The sequence below is a fragment of the Drosophila hydei genome, unplaced genomic scaffold, assembly GCF_003285905.1.
Source record: "Drosophila hydei strain 15085-1641.00,03,60 unplaced genomic scaffold, DhydRS2 tig00008114-arrow-pilon, whole genome shotgun sequence".
Classification (NCBI taxonomy): Eukaryota; Metazoa; Arthropoda; class Insecta; order Diptera; family Drosophilidae; genus Drosophila; species Drosophila hydei.
In genome coordinates this window covers 685,923-705,954 of record NW_022045827.1, presented here as the reverse complement: position 1 = coordinate 705,954, position 20,032 = coordinate 685,923, and the positions used below count along the sequence as shown (strand labels likewise).

The window sequence follows — 20,032 nt, the reverse complement described above, 5'->3', positions numbered from 1 at the left end:
ACCTATATAGCTCTAGCCCAACATAGAAATGTAAAGCTACATATTTTGTGGCACTACTGCCTATTCGATTTTGATCTAAGAAACAACAACTAAGCAGAGGCTTATGAGCAAAACGTTTAAGAATGAGGCACAAAAGGGAATTGCAATTTCTCTCGCTGCTATTCTCTCTTGAGAAAGCAAGCAGCTTAGGGTGAGAACGCTTGCTAAATGTCTTAATAATAATCATAAATAATAGAAAGAAATAGAAGTAAGAAGCCAAGACACGCTAGTAAAACAGTTAGCAAAATGAATATTAGTTATGTCGAGCTCCATTTACGAACCCGCTTTAAAAACAGTTTTACAAAATATATAAAACATAAATTGAAATTACATCTTTTTTTAATCTATTTTATTTTCGTTTTGTTTGTCTTAATTTATAATTACTTAAAATTATTAAGGAAAAATACGACAAAAATATTCAAAAAAATATAAAATATACAAACTATATTTTAATATTTTGAATTTTAAAAAATAACTTGATAAATATTTTTTGAATTTAAAATATTAATATAAAATTACTATATGTTTTTTTTTAATTTTTAGTAGTACTTTTCCGTAAACTAAACTTAGAAATATATTTTTTTTAAGTTTAAATTTAGTTAGACAAAAATTGTTGTTATATCTTGTTTGTATTTCCCCTTAATCATCTCTAGAATAATTTGAAAGTAAATTTATTTCAATTAATATTTTTTGCTTAAAATAATGAAAATAATAAGTTATATATTTTTCATTGACATCTTTGTTCTATTTCAATAAAAAATCAAATTAATAAGTCAGTGAATACATCTGTTGATATTGCAAAACAAAATCAAATCATTATGCAATTTTAGTATATTTTAATATTTTTCTTTCAACTTCTCTCCACCCCATAATTCCATATCCATATCCATCTTTGTTCTCTCTCAATCAATATCGCATAAGCAACAAAGCAAAAAGAGCCCTGGTCCAAGCACAAATTAATATTTGCTAATTGTTCTCGAGTTGCCTGCGGCGTTTGGTGTTTACAGAAATATTTTGCTCGACATGAATTAAGTTTGCAATACGTTATATAATATGAATTTGTTGTTTTCAGAATTGAATATTAATTGATTATCATGTTTGATTATGTTAAAGTGCACATAAGAGTTTTTGTTTTTTTTGCCAGGGTTTGATTTGCTTAACATTGATGTGCTGCAACTGGCAGCAGCAGCTCAAAATGCAATATCCTTTTGTCAGCTGTATGCATGTGTATGAGTGTGAGTGTGTGTGTGTCTGTGTCTGTGTCTGGATGTGCGTGATTGTGTTTGTATAAGATTTATATAGTTTCAATTTCCGCTTTTATGAGAGCAATGCGAACATTTTCATGCATGAGAAAATCGAATGACCTCGCTAGAAATACGACCGCATTCATAAATGGCAATAGCTATATAAACGGCAGCAGCTCCATGAATATAGCCATTGATACATATATATATTTTTATACATAGATGAGTGTGTATAACTAGGCATACACATATGCTGCATAGGATTCTGTTTGGGTTGTATTTTTCCACTGCTGCTAAAGCATGCTGAAAGGCAGGCGCAACCGCATGCAATTGCATTGAACTGCTTATGCAAATGGCAATCAAAATGTTGTTGCTGCCTGACAGTAACCACGCAAATACACACACACACACACACATGCACTTGCAAGTATGCAAAGGATGTGGCAACCACAAGCACTTCAAAGCAAGAGCAGCACGAGTGCAAGTTCGAATTGAAATTTGCATAAGAAAAGGGCAAACAATGTTGACAAACGCAGTGCTCATCGCCTGCCCACAAGCTTTTACCCAGTAATCTGCATTGAACTGTTATAAAGTTTTTTTTTTGCTTATTGCTGCCAAAATACAAAATGAGTCACCCTGTTACCCAATACGTGTGTGCGTGTGTATGGCTTGAGGCGCTTCAACCAAGGAAAACGGAGAGAGAGGAAGCTCCCCACGCAACATTTTTTATGGCAGTGCAAAACGCCACAATGTCCCATGTGCGAGTGTATATATATATATATAAATACATATCCGTATGTGTTTGTATGTATGTGGAATGAGGCACGAGTGACTGTGTGCCCCGCCTGGGCAACTGCCTTCATTTTCATGCAAACAAATTTGCATGCCAAAGCAGTCGCCAGCCCCGGGCGCTATGAGAAGCGCGTAGAAAAGCGCAAAAAAAAATAAATAAAAAATACCAAACGAAACAGAAGTGAACAAATTTGCAAGCGTGTGTGTGCACACACTGGCATGCACACACACACACACACACACACATTTTTCTATCTATCCATAGATGTTTAGCTGCAATGCTGCTCTGTTAGAGTTTGACTAAACAAGAGCTGTCGCCTAGCTACGCCCAGTTATGCCCACACTTTAGAGCACGCCTGTTGGGCTCATGTGTCGCATCTAAATCCCAACACTTCACACAGCAATATATGCACATTATTTTTTGCACTTAAGGTGCCCTGTAACACCTGTTATGGGTTGGATCAGCTAAATTTTGATTTCTTGATTTGTTTAAAGAGCAAAAATAAAATATTTTTATTTAAAGAGCAAAAATAAATTATTTTTCAATATATAATTAATTAATGTAGATATTCTTGTATATTATTAATTTACGAATAAATATATAGAAATATATGTATTTTAGATTTTAGTTTAGATTTTTTAAAAACCTTTGACAGCATCAACATTTGCATTTAATACAAATATTTCCTGATATTTTATTTGTATTTTGAAATGTCTTTAAATATTTTTAGCATTATTTTTTTTACCTTTAGATTTCATTAAAATTTATTCATAATACAGGGTATTTTCAAGTCAATACTCTGTATTTTTTACATCATTGTCAGTCTCAATTTTTCTTGCTGCATATTTAGATGCATTTTTGTTAGCTCGCAGATTTTTGAGATTTTCTGACTCTGTTAGCCTTGTACAAATATTTTCATATTAAATTCTGTGCAAATGCCTTCACCTTTTCTCAATTTTCTTTATCCCACCCTCTTTCTCTTGCTTTCTCTCTCTCTCTCTGGCGTTTTAAATTTCACTTAAATGTCAAATAAGCCGTTTATTGCAATTTTTCTAGCGAGTCGAGCCGTGTTGCCTTCATTTTGCTATAAGCAAGCATAAAAAATTTGCCTTTGTCAACTTCTCAAGCTGTCGCTCCCGCTCACTCTCTCCTTGCGAGGTGGCACATTTCCTCTTCCGCTGGCCTCGCACACATCCTTATCCGCCATCTTATGCAGGCAGCTGCTCTAAGCTCCAGCTAATGCATATTTGCGCAAGAGCTTTCCATGTTGCTGACGTTAAATTAATTTCCGCCAAAAGAAATTATAATCTTCTTGCACTGCGTCCACAGCTTGTTACAGCTTATTGGCATATTTTAGATGTTTTTTCTTTTACCTGATTTAGTGCTTGGTAAATAAGATTTTGCAGTAACTTTCATTCAGGCGACAAGCGATTGGAGAATGGAGTTGGAGCTCGAGTATTGCGCGCATTTTTCAATGCAATCTGTAATCGCTAATCACTTTAAATATAAGTTGATAGACTTTAAAGCAAATAGAATACTTAAAATATATATTGGCTATATAAGTTAGATAAAAGTGTCTTTAGTTATTCTGTTCCATAGACTTCACTTTTCGTTTAATATCTATCTTTATAGATTGCTATTGAAAAATATCGCACAGCATTATAATGCTTCAACTGCTCGTTTTTGGAATTGATTTTCATTCAAAACCTAACATAGCTGAAATATTTTTATATTATTATTATATTATTAAGAAACAAGTGAGCTAAGTTATTTTAATATATGATTTGACAATCTGTATCACCTTTGTATAGGAGTCCCGTTTTAGTATCTATAAATGGACATTCATAGCATCTGTCGACTCACATTCATAATATCCGTGACATAGATATACTCCTATAGTGTGTATAGATATACTAAATAGATAGATATACTACATCTGCATATTTGTAGTATCTGTAGATACACAACTCTTGTATTTGTACATCGACAATTATTGTATCTTTCAAATACACAACGCTCATTTGTATAGTATCTTTAGATACATACATATCTTTCTTTTAATCATACTATTCAATAGCTATATAGCTACTAATCTTATTTTTCCCAATCTACTAAACTATGGTATTGAGTTATTTGTTTATATATTTATATTTTTTTAATCTTTTTATAATCTTATAAATTTGTATTTGGCTTTATTTTCAAGAGAGAGATTTTCTCTGAATTTCCCTCTCTCACTCTTTTTTCAATCCACGTTTTTATTCTTTAATTTAATTTCTGATTTTTTTATAATTCAAAATACTATTTTTTCCTTGAAAAACTTATAGCTCACTAATTTAACTGTACAGTGAATACATATTTATATTACTATTTATATACGTTTATTTTTGTATTCTTATTATTTTTTTCACCTTCAAGAATCCTATTTTTCAGTTTAATCATTGAACAGATTTTTCCATGTCCATATATTTCAAATATCCATGTCTTCTAGATATACCTGATGGATATTCCAAACATAAATTCTAGACATATGCTCCTCATTTTCTATAGATCACAAGCACGATCCAACTTCATATCTTTTCGTCATATTATAAGCTCTGTTATTTAGTTCACTTGCCTTCACTTTTGTTTAGAGGTCGCTTGTTGGATTTTGTAGAGTTTCGTTCGCTCTTGGCATTCACCGCGTGCCTTATGGTCAAAATTCATAGAGGCCTACAGTGGATACCAGGAGAAAAACGTACCAAACGACGTCACTCACGACGAGTCCCGCCTGCTGAGAGCAGGACAATTGACGCACAAACCGGAACTTGCGTAATGAGATGCAAACACACAGCTGACGATCGGGATCGGGATTGCGATCGGTACGCGCACACAAACACGCAAAAGGCGAACGTCCTTCGCAATTAGAAACAACCTTTTGGGCACAAGGAGCCCAGCTAAGCCATTGACCCAGGCCACAACCGGTTCGCAGCATTTGGAAACTTTTTGTCTTGGCACAAATGACGTGTTTGGGAGCCGAACTGTGATCCTTGTGAGTGGCTCGCTGGGAGCTGTGATCCTTGCCAATGTCGCGATCGAACTGCTCGAGTTGTTGAACGCGCAACGCTACAAAACTCTCGATCCGGGCAGAGCCTTAAGTAGTCGCGATCCCACCTTTTAGGGGTTGCTAACAGCGCACGGTAACAGGATCAGCAGCAGCAGCAGCGACAATAACAACAACAACAACAACCACAGCTATGCGCTCTCCCTCGCTCTGAGCGAAATCCGAAATCCGGTTTTTGGTACATTGGCTTTGGCTGTGGGTTATCCTGCCAGGCAGCTGCCAGCCTGCCTGCCTGCCTGCCAAAAAAAAAAAAGAAAGAGGAGAATTTCATTCAAACGTGCATTGGCTTAGGACATACGCAACGAGAGCGCCCGCTGCTCCTTGTTATTGTTATCCTTGCTGATTTTATGATTGTGTGCGTGTGTGTGTCCCTTTATTGTTGCTGGCGTTTACGGCGTTGCAAATGCATTTTTATATCCTGTTTATGCGCGCGCGTTTTTATCAATGGAACTCTGATTTATCCCTCGACACCCCCTTTTTCGTCCTGCCCGACGAACAGCAGCAGCAGCAGCAGCTGAACTGCACTAACGGTAAGTCAACAACAAAGCATTAAAAGGTGCATGTCATCCACAGGACTTAAGATCCTGATGGTTTCGTCAACTTCCAGAGTCATTATATATTTTATTATAATTTCTTTTATTTGTATTTTTTATTACTGATTCTTTGCTGCGGATAAGCATAATTGTTATATAAGGTTACAGTAAAGGGTTAGCTTTTGTTAGCATGTGTTTTATTAGTGTATTTCATTATGATTATATTAAATATTTCTCATATATTTTCAAGTTATTATTTCTGGGACTACCGTGGGCAACGTAGACGTTTGCCTGAACTGATTGACTTAAGAAAATATTGATATATATTTTATAGTAAGCATGTTTATTAAATTAGGTAAGCTATAATTGTAATCATTTCTAGGATAAACGAATTTTTATAATAATTTAAATATTTATGCACAAATGAAAAACATTTTTAGTTAAAACAAAATAACTAATTTTGTTTAGTAAAAAGTTTTCTTGATACATTTCTGCTTGGAAAGTTTTATTTGAAATTATAGGATTAGACAAATTGGTATAAAACTTTTGTGTTGTATAGGCACTAAGAGGAAATTTATATTTGAAATTTTCAATCAGAATTCTATATATTAGAATATCCAAAATATAGTTGAAATTGTCAAATATAATATAATATATATATTTATATATAATATATGAATAAATCATATTTTTATCAATATAATATTTAATCATGATTTTACGTATTATTATAAGTAGAAAGTTATTCGACATTTTGAACTATATTTAGAAAATTCTATTTTAAATATTTAATAATATTATTTAAATTTCTATATGATATAAAAAATATAGAATATAAATAAATATTAAAAAAATTTAATTTTTTTAGAATTTCCATTATATTTATATATTATAAATAAATAAATTTCAAGAAATATTTTAATATATTTTTTAAATTTTTTGTTGTTCTTAGAATATTGTGTTGGTTACTTTATTATTACAATTTTGTTTGACTTCATAACTGTAAAGAAATATATTTAATAATTTTGCAACAATTAAAAAACTCTCTAAATCTGTCTTTAAATTTTCATGCGATAAAGTTTCAAGATTCTTTATACTATTTGATTTTTTTATATTTGAATGAATACAACTAACAACAAAACTAACTTAAAAACGCCAACTATTATATTTTTATTAGTATCAAAAACACACATACTAATAAGAAAACATACACACACACACACGCGCGGGGTTTCAAAATCAGAGCGCATCTGGTGAGTGGACTGAAAAAGTCATATGTGTGCGTAGACGAGTAGCTGAAGAGCAATATAGACAAAACAAAAGTGCATAATGCCCATTGTTGTCAGGGAGCGAGAGCAGCTGATCGAAGCAGCCAGAGCAACTGCTGACAACAACTGCCAATTGTGCATGTTGAGGCCCCTAAAGGACGAGTGCAGCTTGGCATGGCCCGTGACACACATTTGCAGGCAGATTTTCCATTTTGCTAAAGCGAATTGGCGCCCGAAAAGGCAAAATAACAATGGGAAAATGCCAGGCAGCGTTTCATGAAAATTGCATCAAGTCGGCAGCTGTCAACTTGGACTTGGCTCATGCCAAAGAGACGCAAAAAAGAAACAGCTGAGGCTGCTCACACAGGGCTCTTATTGATTTTAGCTGTTGCTATTTCAAATTCTCATGTCTGTCGACTTTTTATCGATTGTCAAATGCCTGACGCTTCACTGAACATGCATTCACACACACACACACACACGTACTATGAATGTTAAAAATAATATGCATCTCTCATATTTCTAGCTGAAAGTATTCTCGACTGGGCAAATGGCGCGTCACGTCACAAAATTGAGATGCCTGTCAGAGCCAGACCAAGTATATGCAAAACCACAACCGCAGTCATGCACTGAGAGAAAAAAGGGGTAACTTCGACATGTATGTGAAATAAATAAAAAAAATATCTGAGTTAATCATGAAATTTAAGTTAATAGAAAATCTAATTGGATGGACTTAAGACTTAAGCCGAACCTGTGCACGTCTCACAGACTCAGTTAGATAGAAGATAATGCTCTTTTAATTATATTTTAGTTATCAACTTTAGTTTTTACGAAAATAATTGTATTAAAATTCGTTTGAGCTTGTATTTAATTTTGAATTTCTATAAAAATTGGAAATTTTTATGTAATTTAGTCATTTAAGTCAGTTGAGCTTACAGCACATTGTGCAGCATGGGAACAATTTTGTTAACTTATTGCTGTTATTTAAATATTAAAACAAGTTATGCTTTGACCTATAAGATATCAGTCTACCATAAGACTATACTATCTGCTATCTGGCCAACTCGACAGCTCATTTAACAGGAACTGTTTCTTAAAATATATTTTTATGTAAACTATAGTTAATCTCTTATAAAACTATATTTTAGTTTCTTTCAAAACCAAAACCCTAAATGAGCTGCCTTTTAACTAAACTATAGTCGGCTGAATTTTGCCAGCTCTTTGTTCCACACAATTCAGCATTTTTTTTAATTCTCTTTTTATTATTTTGTTCAGTGCACTCATGTTGCTCAAGCTTTTGTTTTTGCTGACTGCTGCCGTGGCATAGAAATTTGTATGCCTGCTCTCTTGTGGCACACACACAGTTTTATACAGACATGCAAATGGTGTCCTGTTCATAGTCTGGCTCTTGCACTCATATATCCCCGAATGCAAAACTGTCTCAATGGCTGGCAATTAGCTGTTGTTGTTGTTGTTGTTGTTGTTATTGTTGCTCGGCAGTCGCATTGCTGTCATATGAGCACTTAAACATGATTTTAATGTCAATGGTTTCCACGCTTCGCCATATTGCCACAGCCCTAACTAGAGACAAGGATAGCAATAAAGAGAGAGGGAGAGAGAGAGCTAGTGCAAGCAAGGGAAAGGACAACGAGCGACAGTTTGTTTGCACGCAAGGAAGATGAAAGTGTTAGAGGTCGTAACACCTCTTCTATTTCTTTTCTTTTTTTTTTTTTATAGATTTTCTCATTTTCCCTAGCAGCTGAGTTGACGTCTGCTGCTTGTTTAATATGCTGTTGAATATGCAGCAAGCAGAAAGAATTTTATTCTACAATTTACTTAAGAAACTCATTTGCAAACTAAATTATAAGTTATATACAGTACGCAATTATTTATAGTATAAATGTAAACATGGCATTAAAACTGCTTTTATGCAGTCTTATAGTAAATTGGGCCTCTAATTATAGTAGACAAACAATGAACTAGACTAGCGTAGTTTTCAGTTAATTAAGGCTAAAAATACTTGAATAAAATATGACAGCTCTGATCTTAATACAGATCATTTAAATATTAGTATATTTAGTATAAGCTTAGCTATATTCTAGTTATTTTTATGGCAGCAAATTTGATTTGAAAATTGAATTTTGAATATTGCACTTTGAATATTTAGTCAGCCGCACATTTGTAAGCAATCAGGATATACTATCAATGGTTAAAAATAAGCAGCTTTATTTGAAGTTATAGTTAATAATAAAGTCCAAGTCGTAGTTAATAATAAAGTCATCTTTACATAAAGAATCAGCAGATAGACAGAGTGGCTTAACATCAAACAAGGCTAATGGTTAAGAGCTCAACATTAATGGAATTAAAGAAGTACCCAAATATTTACCCTTGTTTTTTCTCTTAAATAATCTGTCTAAGCCAGCATTATATTTCATTTAAAAGTTCATCTAAATCACGAGTTACAGCTGCATTATGCTAAGCTCAACAGTAACTCGTCTCTTAACTTTCAAAGTAAATAGCAAAAGCAATTTACACCTGCCAAGTTTTGCAGCTTTAAGAGCCAAACTCAATTTAGTATTTGGGCAAAAAAGTTGCTGGTTTAAAAAAAAACGACTTCAAAGCCAATGGCTTTATCACTTGCGAACAAAAATTAAGCTGCCTGCAAACGACGTGAACAAACTTCAAGTAGAAGTAGGAAAATTCGTAAAAGAAAAGTAAATAAAAAGCGCAGCCAACAAATTTTTAACGCCAGCCAAGCGTAACAGATAGTGCAAGAAAGAGAGAGAGAGAGAGATAGAGAGAGAGACACAGAGAGTGAGAGAGTTCGCATTTTATGCAAAGCACGTAGTTGAGTTTCATCTTTTTTGTACAAGAAATTTGCACACCGTACAGTCAGGCTTGGGTAGGGACAAACGAGCAGCATAAAAATGTCATTTCCTCGCGCGCACCTCACAACAACAACAACAACAATGGCAACAAGGACAACAGCAATGCCAACAACCTGCCATTAATGCTCGCATATGCACACACACACACACACATGTGCACACCGTAAAGCTGCTTCCACAAATCATCTAACAGCATCCACAGAACACCTCATCAGAACCAGCCTCAGCGCAAAAAAAAGGATGGGTGAAAAACGAGGGAAAGGCAAAAGAAAAAGAATTTACGAGTATTTTTGGGTGCGGTCCTTGACATCGCGTACGACGCATGACGCTCGCCTCGCTTCAGCTCCTGCTTCTGCTCCGGCTCCTGCTACTGCTCCTGCTGCTTTGTCTGTGCTTGAGATTCGCAGAGTTCGCAGCGTTCGCTCGTTTCGAATTCACGATGAACTCGATTTTACGACAGCACCCGCCATCAACCAATACACAGGCAAATGGACACAAACAAGGACACGGACACGGACACGGACACAAATACAGTGGCAAACGATGCCGATGCTGTCCGGAGAGACGCTGCGTGGGTGTGTGACTTTATAGTTGTAGTAGTCAGTCACACGCCCACACACACACACACACAGACACCATTTTTGGTAGCTCAACCAGGCCCAAAGGCAACTCTCTAACTTATTTATTAGTCGATATTGTTTGTGAAATTTGCGCATTCCCTTGAGCGCTTTTGAAGGGCATATGCTTTATGTACCACATCATCATCAAGCCCCCATTTAATTGGCTTTCTTAATTGGTTTTCTTTGAAAACTTTTTTAATTGTTATGGATATATTTCTTACGTATTTAAGCCATGAATAATAATTTGAATGCGCGAGAAAGTTTTTTTCTATAACAAATGTTATTTCTATAAATATAGAAAAGCAAAAACTTTGAGCTCGAAAAGTTTTGATTACTTTTTAATTTAGTTAAGTTGCTAATTTTGTGCTTTTAAATCTTAAACAAATATTTATATTTTGTATATTAATTCTATTATTTGTATTTCTTTATACTTTTGCTGTATTAAATGACCATCAAAATCACAGCATTTTAATAAAGTTTAATTTCAACCAAATAAACGAACTCAAAATGACGATAAAATATAAAAAGTTATTAATGAAACATTTACAATTAATAAACATATACACAACAATTTAATATATATTAGTAATTGGGCAGTTAAGAAATATATACAGAATACCGTTGAATGAATTATTAAATATAATCTATATACAAAATGAAATAGAATATGAATAATAAAATATTCGAAATATTTATCTAAAATATTTGTAAAATAATTTTTTATCATTTTTTTGATTAAAAATTATTTTTTCATATAGTAAATATATAATAAAAAAATTATTTTAAATTAAATTTTCAAGCAGAATAAAAATATATATATTATAAATTTAAAAAAAAAGTTTACTTATATTTTAAAGTCTTGGAATTATAAGAACTATATATATATATATATATATTTAATATATTAGTTGATTAGTTGACACTAGTTCAAAAAATAATATATAATATTACATTTTCAATTACAATTTAAAAAAAAATCAATGCGTATAAAAAATTAATAAATTACACTTTAAAGTTATTTTTAGTTGATATTTTTATACAGTTAAAAATGATATATCTTAGCTTAGTCAATAATATGAATTCATTATTAATACAATTTATACTCACTTTCTAAGCTTGTCATTAATTATTTTTAGTATTCATTTATTTATTTGTACATTTACAACAATAACAACAAGAACAATGACAACACCAAATGACAAATTTGACAGACATATAGTAGTAGACGTAGTATATTCCATTACAACATCAAGTACATACCCAATTGGCGTTACGACGCGCACTTTTTGAACGAAACGTTCGTTAAGTTTTTCATATTTTGTTTGGCTTTTTTGGCCAAAATGAATTTTTGCTTCTAGCATTTGATACAATTGCTTTGAGCTCTGTTAGGTGATTGCGATGAAAGACACTTTTTTATTTATTTAAAATTATTATTAATATTATTTAAAGCACAGTGTTTCACTTTTGATGGATTAACAATTATTTAAAAATATTTCTCCTGTTTGCTGTTTGGCTAAAAATATTTGTGTAGCAGTCGGAGTTAAAGTGCCTAATTACAATTGTTTTTCTGTAAAATTTTTTGCCGTCTTTGTGTGTTGGTGTGTGTGTGTGTGTGTTTAGTTGTATTTCTTTGTGCTTTAGTAGCAACCTCTGTCTGAATGTTTGAAGTTTTCGCTTGGTCCAGTGTCGATTGACGCGTTGTCTCTGGCGTTGTTCTGATTTTGCTTTCTTTCATTTTTGCCTGCCTGTGTGCGTGTGAGTGGCTGTGTGCGAGTGTGTGTGAGAGTGTCTCTGTATGTGTGCGTTTGTGTGTGTTCGTAGCAGCAGCAGGAGAAACAGTTGGTAGCCGTGGCAGACGTTGATCGCTGAGCGTGGTTACGTGTGTAAGCGCAGCACCAAGCGCACTAGTTGACGCCTAAACGTCTACTACGAATTGCGTTTGTTGTAGCGAACCCCAATTTCGAAAAATTCCAAATGGCGGCACACACATACAGCTGCAAAAGCAGCAGCCGCAGCAGCAGCAGCAGCAGCAGCAGCAGCAGCCTCAGCAGCAACATCATCAGCAGCAGCAGAGGCAGCAACAGCAGCTGCAAACGCGCAGCTCTCAGCTCTCAGTTAGCTGCTTGTGATTTATGTACAAAATGGCAAAAGCAACAACAAAATAATACAAAATACACTCACACACACACAGCTGTATCTCTATATACATACACAAGTACAGCAGCCGACACACACGTATAGAAGACAGCGCTGCTCGCAGCATCGACTTAATCCCAGTTGTGTCCTGTTTTTGGGGATGGCATTGCCAAGCTCCCGGCTGTGCCTGCTTTTATTACATAGTTGCTTATATATAAAGCAATTAGTGTGTGTGTGTGTGTGAGTGTATTTGAGCGCACACACAGACACACATAGGCAGACTGTTGCTGCCGGCTTTCGATTTTGAGTTAAATCTTTCCTTAAAAGCTTTTTTGAGTGAGTTTCTTTGGGTGTTTGGTGTTTTGTCTGCATTTGAATTTAACAAAAATTTAAAAATAACTTTAAATTTAATTAGAATTATATTTGATTCTATTTTATATAAGCTCTTCAGCTATATTTATTTTATATGTATGCTCAGCTGCTGTGAGTCTTACTCTCTTTATACCAACAATGTGCTCGCTCTGTCTATCTCTCCCTCTCTCCACTCTAATTCTAGCAGTTTTTCTCGTTGCGCTCTGCTCACATACAATTCAAGCTTTAAAATGTCATTGACAATTTATATGTCGTATTTTTCTTTAATTATTTAATCAAATTCAACTTTCTAAATAGCGCCATCTCGCTCGCACACCTACACATAAAGCTTTGCCACAGTATGGTCAAACTTTTGCTCAAAGCTCGAAGCGCTTTCAATGCTAACCGTTATGTACGCGCGCTGAGAGAAAGTTTTCAGCATCTCTGCCTTTGCCCGCAGAGATATCAACAACAAAGAGAAGACTCAGCAGCAGCGGCAGCAGCGGCAGCAGCAGCGGCAGCAGCAGCGACAGCAGCAGCAGCATAATAAAAATCCATTTTTATAGTCCCGGCAACATCGCAGTCACCGCTGCAGTCGCAGTCGCTGCCGCTGCACACACACACACTCAAACCACCCTACTGACAAAAAAAAGATTTACTGAACTGGGCGAAAGGGAGGTCACGGGATGTGGCTGCTCCTTCTTGTTCCTGGGGTGGTGCTGCCAAAATGTATGAAATTTTACTGCCTGCCAACGTCAACAGAAACTTCAAACTTTTGCTGTTGCTGCTGGCAGCGCTGCCTCAGCCTCAGTCTCAGCAGCAGCTGCAGCTGCTGTCGCTGCCGCTGCTTGTGCCGTTGAGTGAGCGCGTGGAATGTTGCCATATGCCGCCATATGTACATCTGTACATACTAAATGCTGCTCTCTGCTCTCTCCAGCGTATGCCTTTCTCTCTCTGTGTGTCTTTCTTTCTCCCTCACACACACACACGCAGTTGGCCTCTCGCTGAGTTGTTTGCGTTGTACACGCTGGGTACAGTCGCTGCCGCCAGCAGCAGCGACTGCGACGCCGGCAGCAGCAATAATGTCCGTCCCTTTATCCCAATCGTCCAGACGTGCAGACTTTTGACTGTGTATGTGGGGGGTGACCACTTTTTCGTGCTTGACGATGTTGATGTTGTTGCTGATGCTGATGCTGCCTGCTGCCTGCCTGCCTGCTCATGTTGCTTGTTGTTTTTGTTGCTGCTGTTTCTTTGATTGCCATAAACAGGGTGTCACAGTTGTTGCTGACAAGAAAGGGAAATCGGTATGGATATTAAAGCAAAGCAAAATGAATTAATATTATATAAAACTGTTCCTACAGTTTGACAGATAGACTGACTGATTGATGATTGATGGATCTAGGCACAGTTAGAAGCATAAAGGGTAACATTTTGCTTTAAATAGCTGTCCAAAGGGTGAAAGCGAAGGGTAAACAAATGTTGAAATACAATTTAATAAGAATTGGTTTAATGATATAAAAAACTGAGTGAAAATAGTTGCTTATGGAAGTTTAAGAAATAATTAAAAGTGCCATAAACACCCTGTATATATAATAAGTTTATATAAGATCATTAAACTAAACCAAATACATATTCAAAGTAGAGTCAACTGTATAGGAAAAAAACAACTTAACACCCTGTATGTACTTATTATAATGCGGCAAATATTTCTTACCACCTAGAACACCCTGTATATGCAAAATTCAATGTTCAACAATGTCTAATAGGCAGCAATTTTGATTTAATAAAGTCAAAATCAATGCACGACCTGCATAACAATGTACACAGAGACACAAGCACAAACACACGCGTAAAAAGATATTGTGAAGCACCCTGTATGCATGAGATATTTAAGTTTAACAAGTACATAAGCACTTGGCTTCACAAGCACATAAATAGCGAAATGGAATTAAGTTTGCATAGCAAAGAACATAAACTGCTGCAATTACAATAACACCAAATTGAAACTAGTGTAAAGCAACAACAGCAACAAAGATGATAACACACAAACAAACACACGCACACACACATACATACATACATACATACAGAAGCGAAACTTTTTCTTTTTCCTTTTGCCAATGGCACTGAAAATAATAAAAACAGTCCAAAAAGAGAAAACAGAAACAAAAATTGTAGAGAAAATAAGAAGGAAAATAACAGAGTATGTAATTTATAATATCCTTTGTGAGCGAGTGCTTTGTGCTGGTGAAAAGTGAAAATAAGTATGTGCAGCGCTCTCTGTGTGTGTGTGCGTGTCTGTGTGTGGCATTAAGTATTTGACATTTACAAACAACAGGCGCACACACACACGCTTGCACACATTTACGGCTGCTGTCGTTTGTGCCGGGCAAATAGTTAAAACTAAAATAAATTTAGTTGTTGTGCGCACACTAACATACACTCGTACGCTCGTCCATTCGCACACTCACACACACAGACGGACAAAAGATAGCGACAGCCGCCATTTTGGTGCGCGTCCTTCGTGCCTTGGCCGCGCTGATAAGTATGCAATGCTTGTGTTTGGCTGCCGCACAAAATCTCATTATATTTGTTTTATTTTATTTGCTGCCTCAACGTCGTTTTCTTTTTCTTTTGCTTCAGCTGCTGCTGCTGCTTTTACTTCTATTTTATTTTTATTTCACTTTTTTGCTATACCCTGCAATTTTCACCAAATGCAGTTGGCTGAACTTCTGAAACATATTTGCTGCATTTTTATATAAATAGCTTTGGCTTTTATTCTATTATTAAGAGCTCCTCCCTCTTTATTTATATTTAGACTTAATAAACTTTGCCTAATTGCCTAAAATTCATTAAAATATAATTTTGGAATGTTTTATGAGCTCGGGCAATGTTGTGTAATTTTGTATAGCATACTTATAAGGGCAAAGGTTTTATTTGACCCAAAGGTATTCTTTTTACAAACAATGTGATGTGGTACCTAACTGTATGTATTATTTATAGTCTTTCTCTACATATATTATCTGAGCCTTTCGTAATAGCTTTACATTCAATGAACATACCTTTACTTCAGCCTATTTAGAGCATATTCCCATGTATATTTTTATAGCATACTTTTATGGGCATATTTTAAGCTCATGAAAATTCGACAATTTCTAAATATAGTTGTTCTAGCTCTCAGTTATTAAATTCTATAGCCTGTTTTCATCTATCAAAAGTTAATTTAAAGGCAACTTCTTGAACTGTGCCTTAGCTACAGCACATCTTCTAGTCCAACACTCGCAACTTGAGAATTATTTCTTGACTTTCCTCCCATTGCTTGGTTTCTGTTGCTGTCTATTTCTATGGTTTGACCAAAGTACTTTTGTTTATATATGTATATAAATATGTAGGCAACTGACTTTGGCCAGTTGACCGTCCACAGCAGCGCCCCACCTCCAGCCCCGCCCCTGGCATTGTCATCTACTTACTTACTACTTACTGCGTGCTTAGTTATTGTTTTAGTGTGGCCTTTTGTTTGAAAATTATTAACAATGGACGTTGCGAAGTGAAAGGTGCTCGGATAGTGGACCACAAGAGGGGCAGTGCAGCGCTTTTAATAGCATTTAATGCACCTGCACTCACACACACACACGCACGCACGCACAGTGGAAGTTAAGTAGCTTTTTGTTCATTGTTGGCATTGTGCTGCTGCAGCGGCTGCTGCAGATACACTTAATAGAGAGATATAGTAAGATAAAGAGACAGCCAGAGGGAGAGAGACAGCTGCAATAACAACATCATCACCATTGTTATTAACATTAGCAGCATCATGATTATCGTTCATGCTTATAGTGCATAAGCCGCTTTATAAAAGCTTCATTTGCCGTGCGCTCGTTCATTATTTATTTATTTATTTGATTGCCGCTTCAATTTCACTCACGGCTTGGCCTTTAATGGCCTTGTCTTCGCCGCGTGTTTAGCTCGTCATTTATAATTGCAAAATTATGCGCACATCATCTAATTCCATAATTAAATAATGTGGCATAAAGCTATTTGAAATTACGTGAATTATGCCAATTATATTGCCAGCAAGGCTAACAATTAATTTAAAGTGCTGTAAAACTCGTTGAATTTGATCGATTTTCATATAGCTCAAATAGCTGTTAAATATTTGACATGGGCTTTGGAAGTGATGTGTGAACAACTTGTCTTTAAAGGTAATGAACAAAAGATTCGAAAAGGGAATATCAAAGTTATAGCTAACAGTTTTTGACTAGCGTTGCCAGATCGTCAAACAATTTTAGAAATATTTGACCTGCAGGTGAAAATAATTGTTAACTTAAAGGTCTAATAGGCGCGTCTTTGATAATCTTAGCTGAAACTAACTGGCTAATCTTGCCAGCTTATTGACATAGGGTTGCCAGACCATCAAATTTGTTTAACATTTAGTTGACAACAAGATATAAATACTAAGTTTTTCCTCGAATTTAGCCTCCGCTAACTAGAAATTTTATCGATAAATAATTGCCAGACTGTGTAACAATTATAAGCTTCATTCACATTTGCTTAGCAAACAGATAATCAAAAGCATTTTAACTGCTTGTCAATTAGATAAGCTGCCAACATGAAATTTAATATGTAGTTTGGAAATATAATCTACGTAATATATATGACTACAACACTTTGATGATCATCTCTTAGAATAGACTTTTTAGACCTCCTCAGCTAAAGTTGCTCTCAATGAAATCGGGTATGCCAAACAGTTTGACTAGTGTAATTATTTTAGTTAAAGACAGCCTCATAAAGCAGGCATTTCGAATACACACATACGTAATGTTCATTTAGATTTTTCGATTTATTAAGTAAAGTACGTTTTTAACAATCATTTCTAGTAGGTATCCATCCGGATTCCGTGCTCAACAGCTAACAAATTGATCGCCTCAATCAATGACCGGGCAGCAGTAGAACCTTTTTTGAACTAAACATAGTAATTCACTGTTAACGATTGTTAACGACGGCGGGTCGACAGGTGAACATAGCAGGGGCGCACAAGATGGCTTCCAAGCCGGTGTCATCTGGTCGCGTGAACCTCTCGAATTTGGCTCTAGAGAATCGCATGGTCGGTGGCAAATATCGTTTGCTAAAGTCCATTGGCAGCGGCTCGTTCGGTGAGATCTATCAGGGCATTAACACGCAGGACGGCAAGGATGTGGCTGTTAAAATCGAGGCGATCGATGTCAAATATCCATTGCTGCGCTATGAGGCGAAGGTCTATGAGCAAATTGGCCCGCACGCTGGACTCCCAGCACTTTTGCACTACGGCAGTGAGAAGCGCTTCAATGCATTGGTCATGGAGCTGTTGGGTCCCTCACTGGAGGATCTATTCAATTTATGTAAGCGCCACTTCACGCTCAAAACAGTTCTCATGTTGGCCGATCAGCTGCTGATGCGTCTCGAGTGCGTGCATCAGCATAGTTTCATACATCGCGACGTCAAGCCCGATAACTTTCTCATGGGACTCGGTAAAAATTGTAACAAATTGTATATGATTGACTTTGGATTGGCCAAACGCTATCAGGATCCAGACCGCTGCCAGCATATACCGTACCGCGAGGATCGCAATCTAACCGGCACTGCACGCTATGCATCGATCAATGCCCAGCGCGGCGTCGAGCAGTCGCGTCGCGACGACTTGGAGTCTCTAAGCTATTGCATTATGTACTTCAATTTGGGTAAGTTGCCCTGGCAGGGCATTGTGGCGCCAAATAAGCAGCAGAAATATGAGAAAATATTGGAGATGAAGCGCAGCATGTGCATCGACGAGATCTGTAAGTCGTGGCCCGTCGAATTCGCCCTGTTCATGAAGTACACGCGCAATCTGCGCTTCCAGGACGAGCCGGACTACGTCTACTTGCGTCAGCTGTTTCGCCTGCTCTTCCGCACGCTCAATCATCACTTCGATCATGTCTACGACTGGAGCCATCTGCACCAGCAGCAAAAGGAACGCGAGCGTGATCGCGATCGGGATCGCGGCCGTCGCGATCAGCAGCTCGTGGAATTGGAATTGAAGCGTCTGCGCCGTTCACGTGTCGAGCAGGTGCGCAATCGTTTGGAAATCGGTGATAGCCTGAAGCATAAGCATCATGATGACAAACAGCAGAAGTGATCGGCAGCTCCGCATCGAAATCTGACACAAAAAAATAAGCTTTTCCAAATTATTTAAACGAAAGACTTGCATACTTTTATGTTAAATTGTTCCTGTTTAGAGTTTTCCACTGCGTTTTATTTACATTTTTCTTAAACACTTGCTGCATATATTTTTTGATACCCCCGCCCTGAGGATGACGAAAAATGAAACGCATTTCCAGATACTTGAAATTCTGGCTGAAAGGCCTTACTCTCAGATAACAGTAGCAAGCCATACGAAGTCGTTGCTATTGAGTGCCAGTTAACTTTGTTAAATCAAATGGATCGGTCTACTATATCACAAAACTCTCATGCTGACCACACGAAAACTTGAACGCATTTCAAATCTCGGTTAACTATTTAATGTAGCTCTCTAAAGAATCGACTCTTGAAAATTGAGTTAACGAACCAAATTTCGGCTTTAATAAATGTACATTTGCTGCTTTAATCGAGCTAGTGAACTATAGTTAAATATATTTTAAATAATATTGCTTTTAGTTCTATAGTAAAGTTTTTAGATAAATTATACGAATTGCAGATTTAAACTGTAAAAATACTTTTTTCTTTAATAACATTCTACATTAAGCAGAGTTTCAAGCTCCTGAATTTTTATTAACTAGTCGAAGCAATGTTGTCCTGGCTCTCCTACCTTCTATCTCAATTTTGAATATATATATTAATTTTCTGATTATCATAGCTGCCTGTATAAAGCTGAACGTGTATTATGTAGTCGTTCAAGCCCGCGTGGAAAATTGTTACCTGTTTTTGTTGCAAACTTTGAAACATTTTCATTTCGCATTATAGAAAAACTATCTATTGTGCTTAAAATTTCATATGCTGTTCCTTAGTTACTTTGGCTAAAAACTTTTGCAAAGCTCATCAGAAAAGGGAG

The 20,032-nt window shown here is 36.0% G+C and overlaps 1 protein-coding gene across 1 annotated transcript; it reads left to right on the top strand.

The window, feature by feature from the left end:
- Positions 1–17,744: 17,744 nt before the first annotated feature.
- LOC111594203 (casein kinase I) lies at positions 17,745–19,364 on the top strand. The gene has a single exon (XM_023307400.2). It carries the CDS (start codon positions 18,008–18,010, stop codon positions 19,118–19,120), a length of 1,113 nt encoding a protein of 370 aa, XP_023163168.1. The 5' UTR covers positions 17,745–18,007; the 3' UTR covers positions 19,121–19,364.
- The last annotated feature ends 668 nt before the right edge of the window (positions 19,365–20,032 follow it).

What these genes read in the sequence shown, in the direction of transcription:
- LOC111594203 (XM_023307400.2), top strand. Translation starts at nt 18,008, where the DNA reads ATGGCTTCCAAGCCGGTGTCATCTGGTCGCGTGAACCTCTCGAATTTG.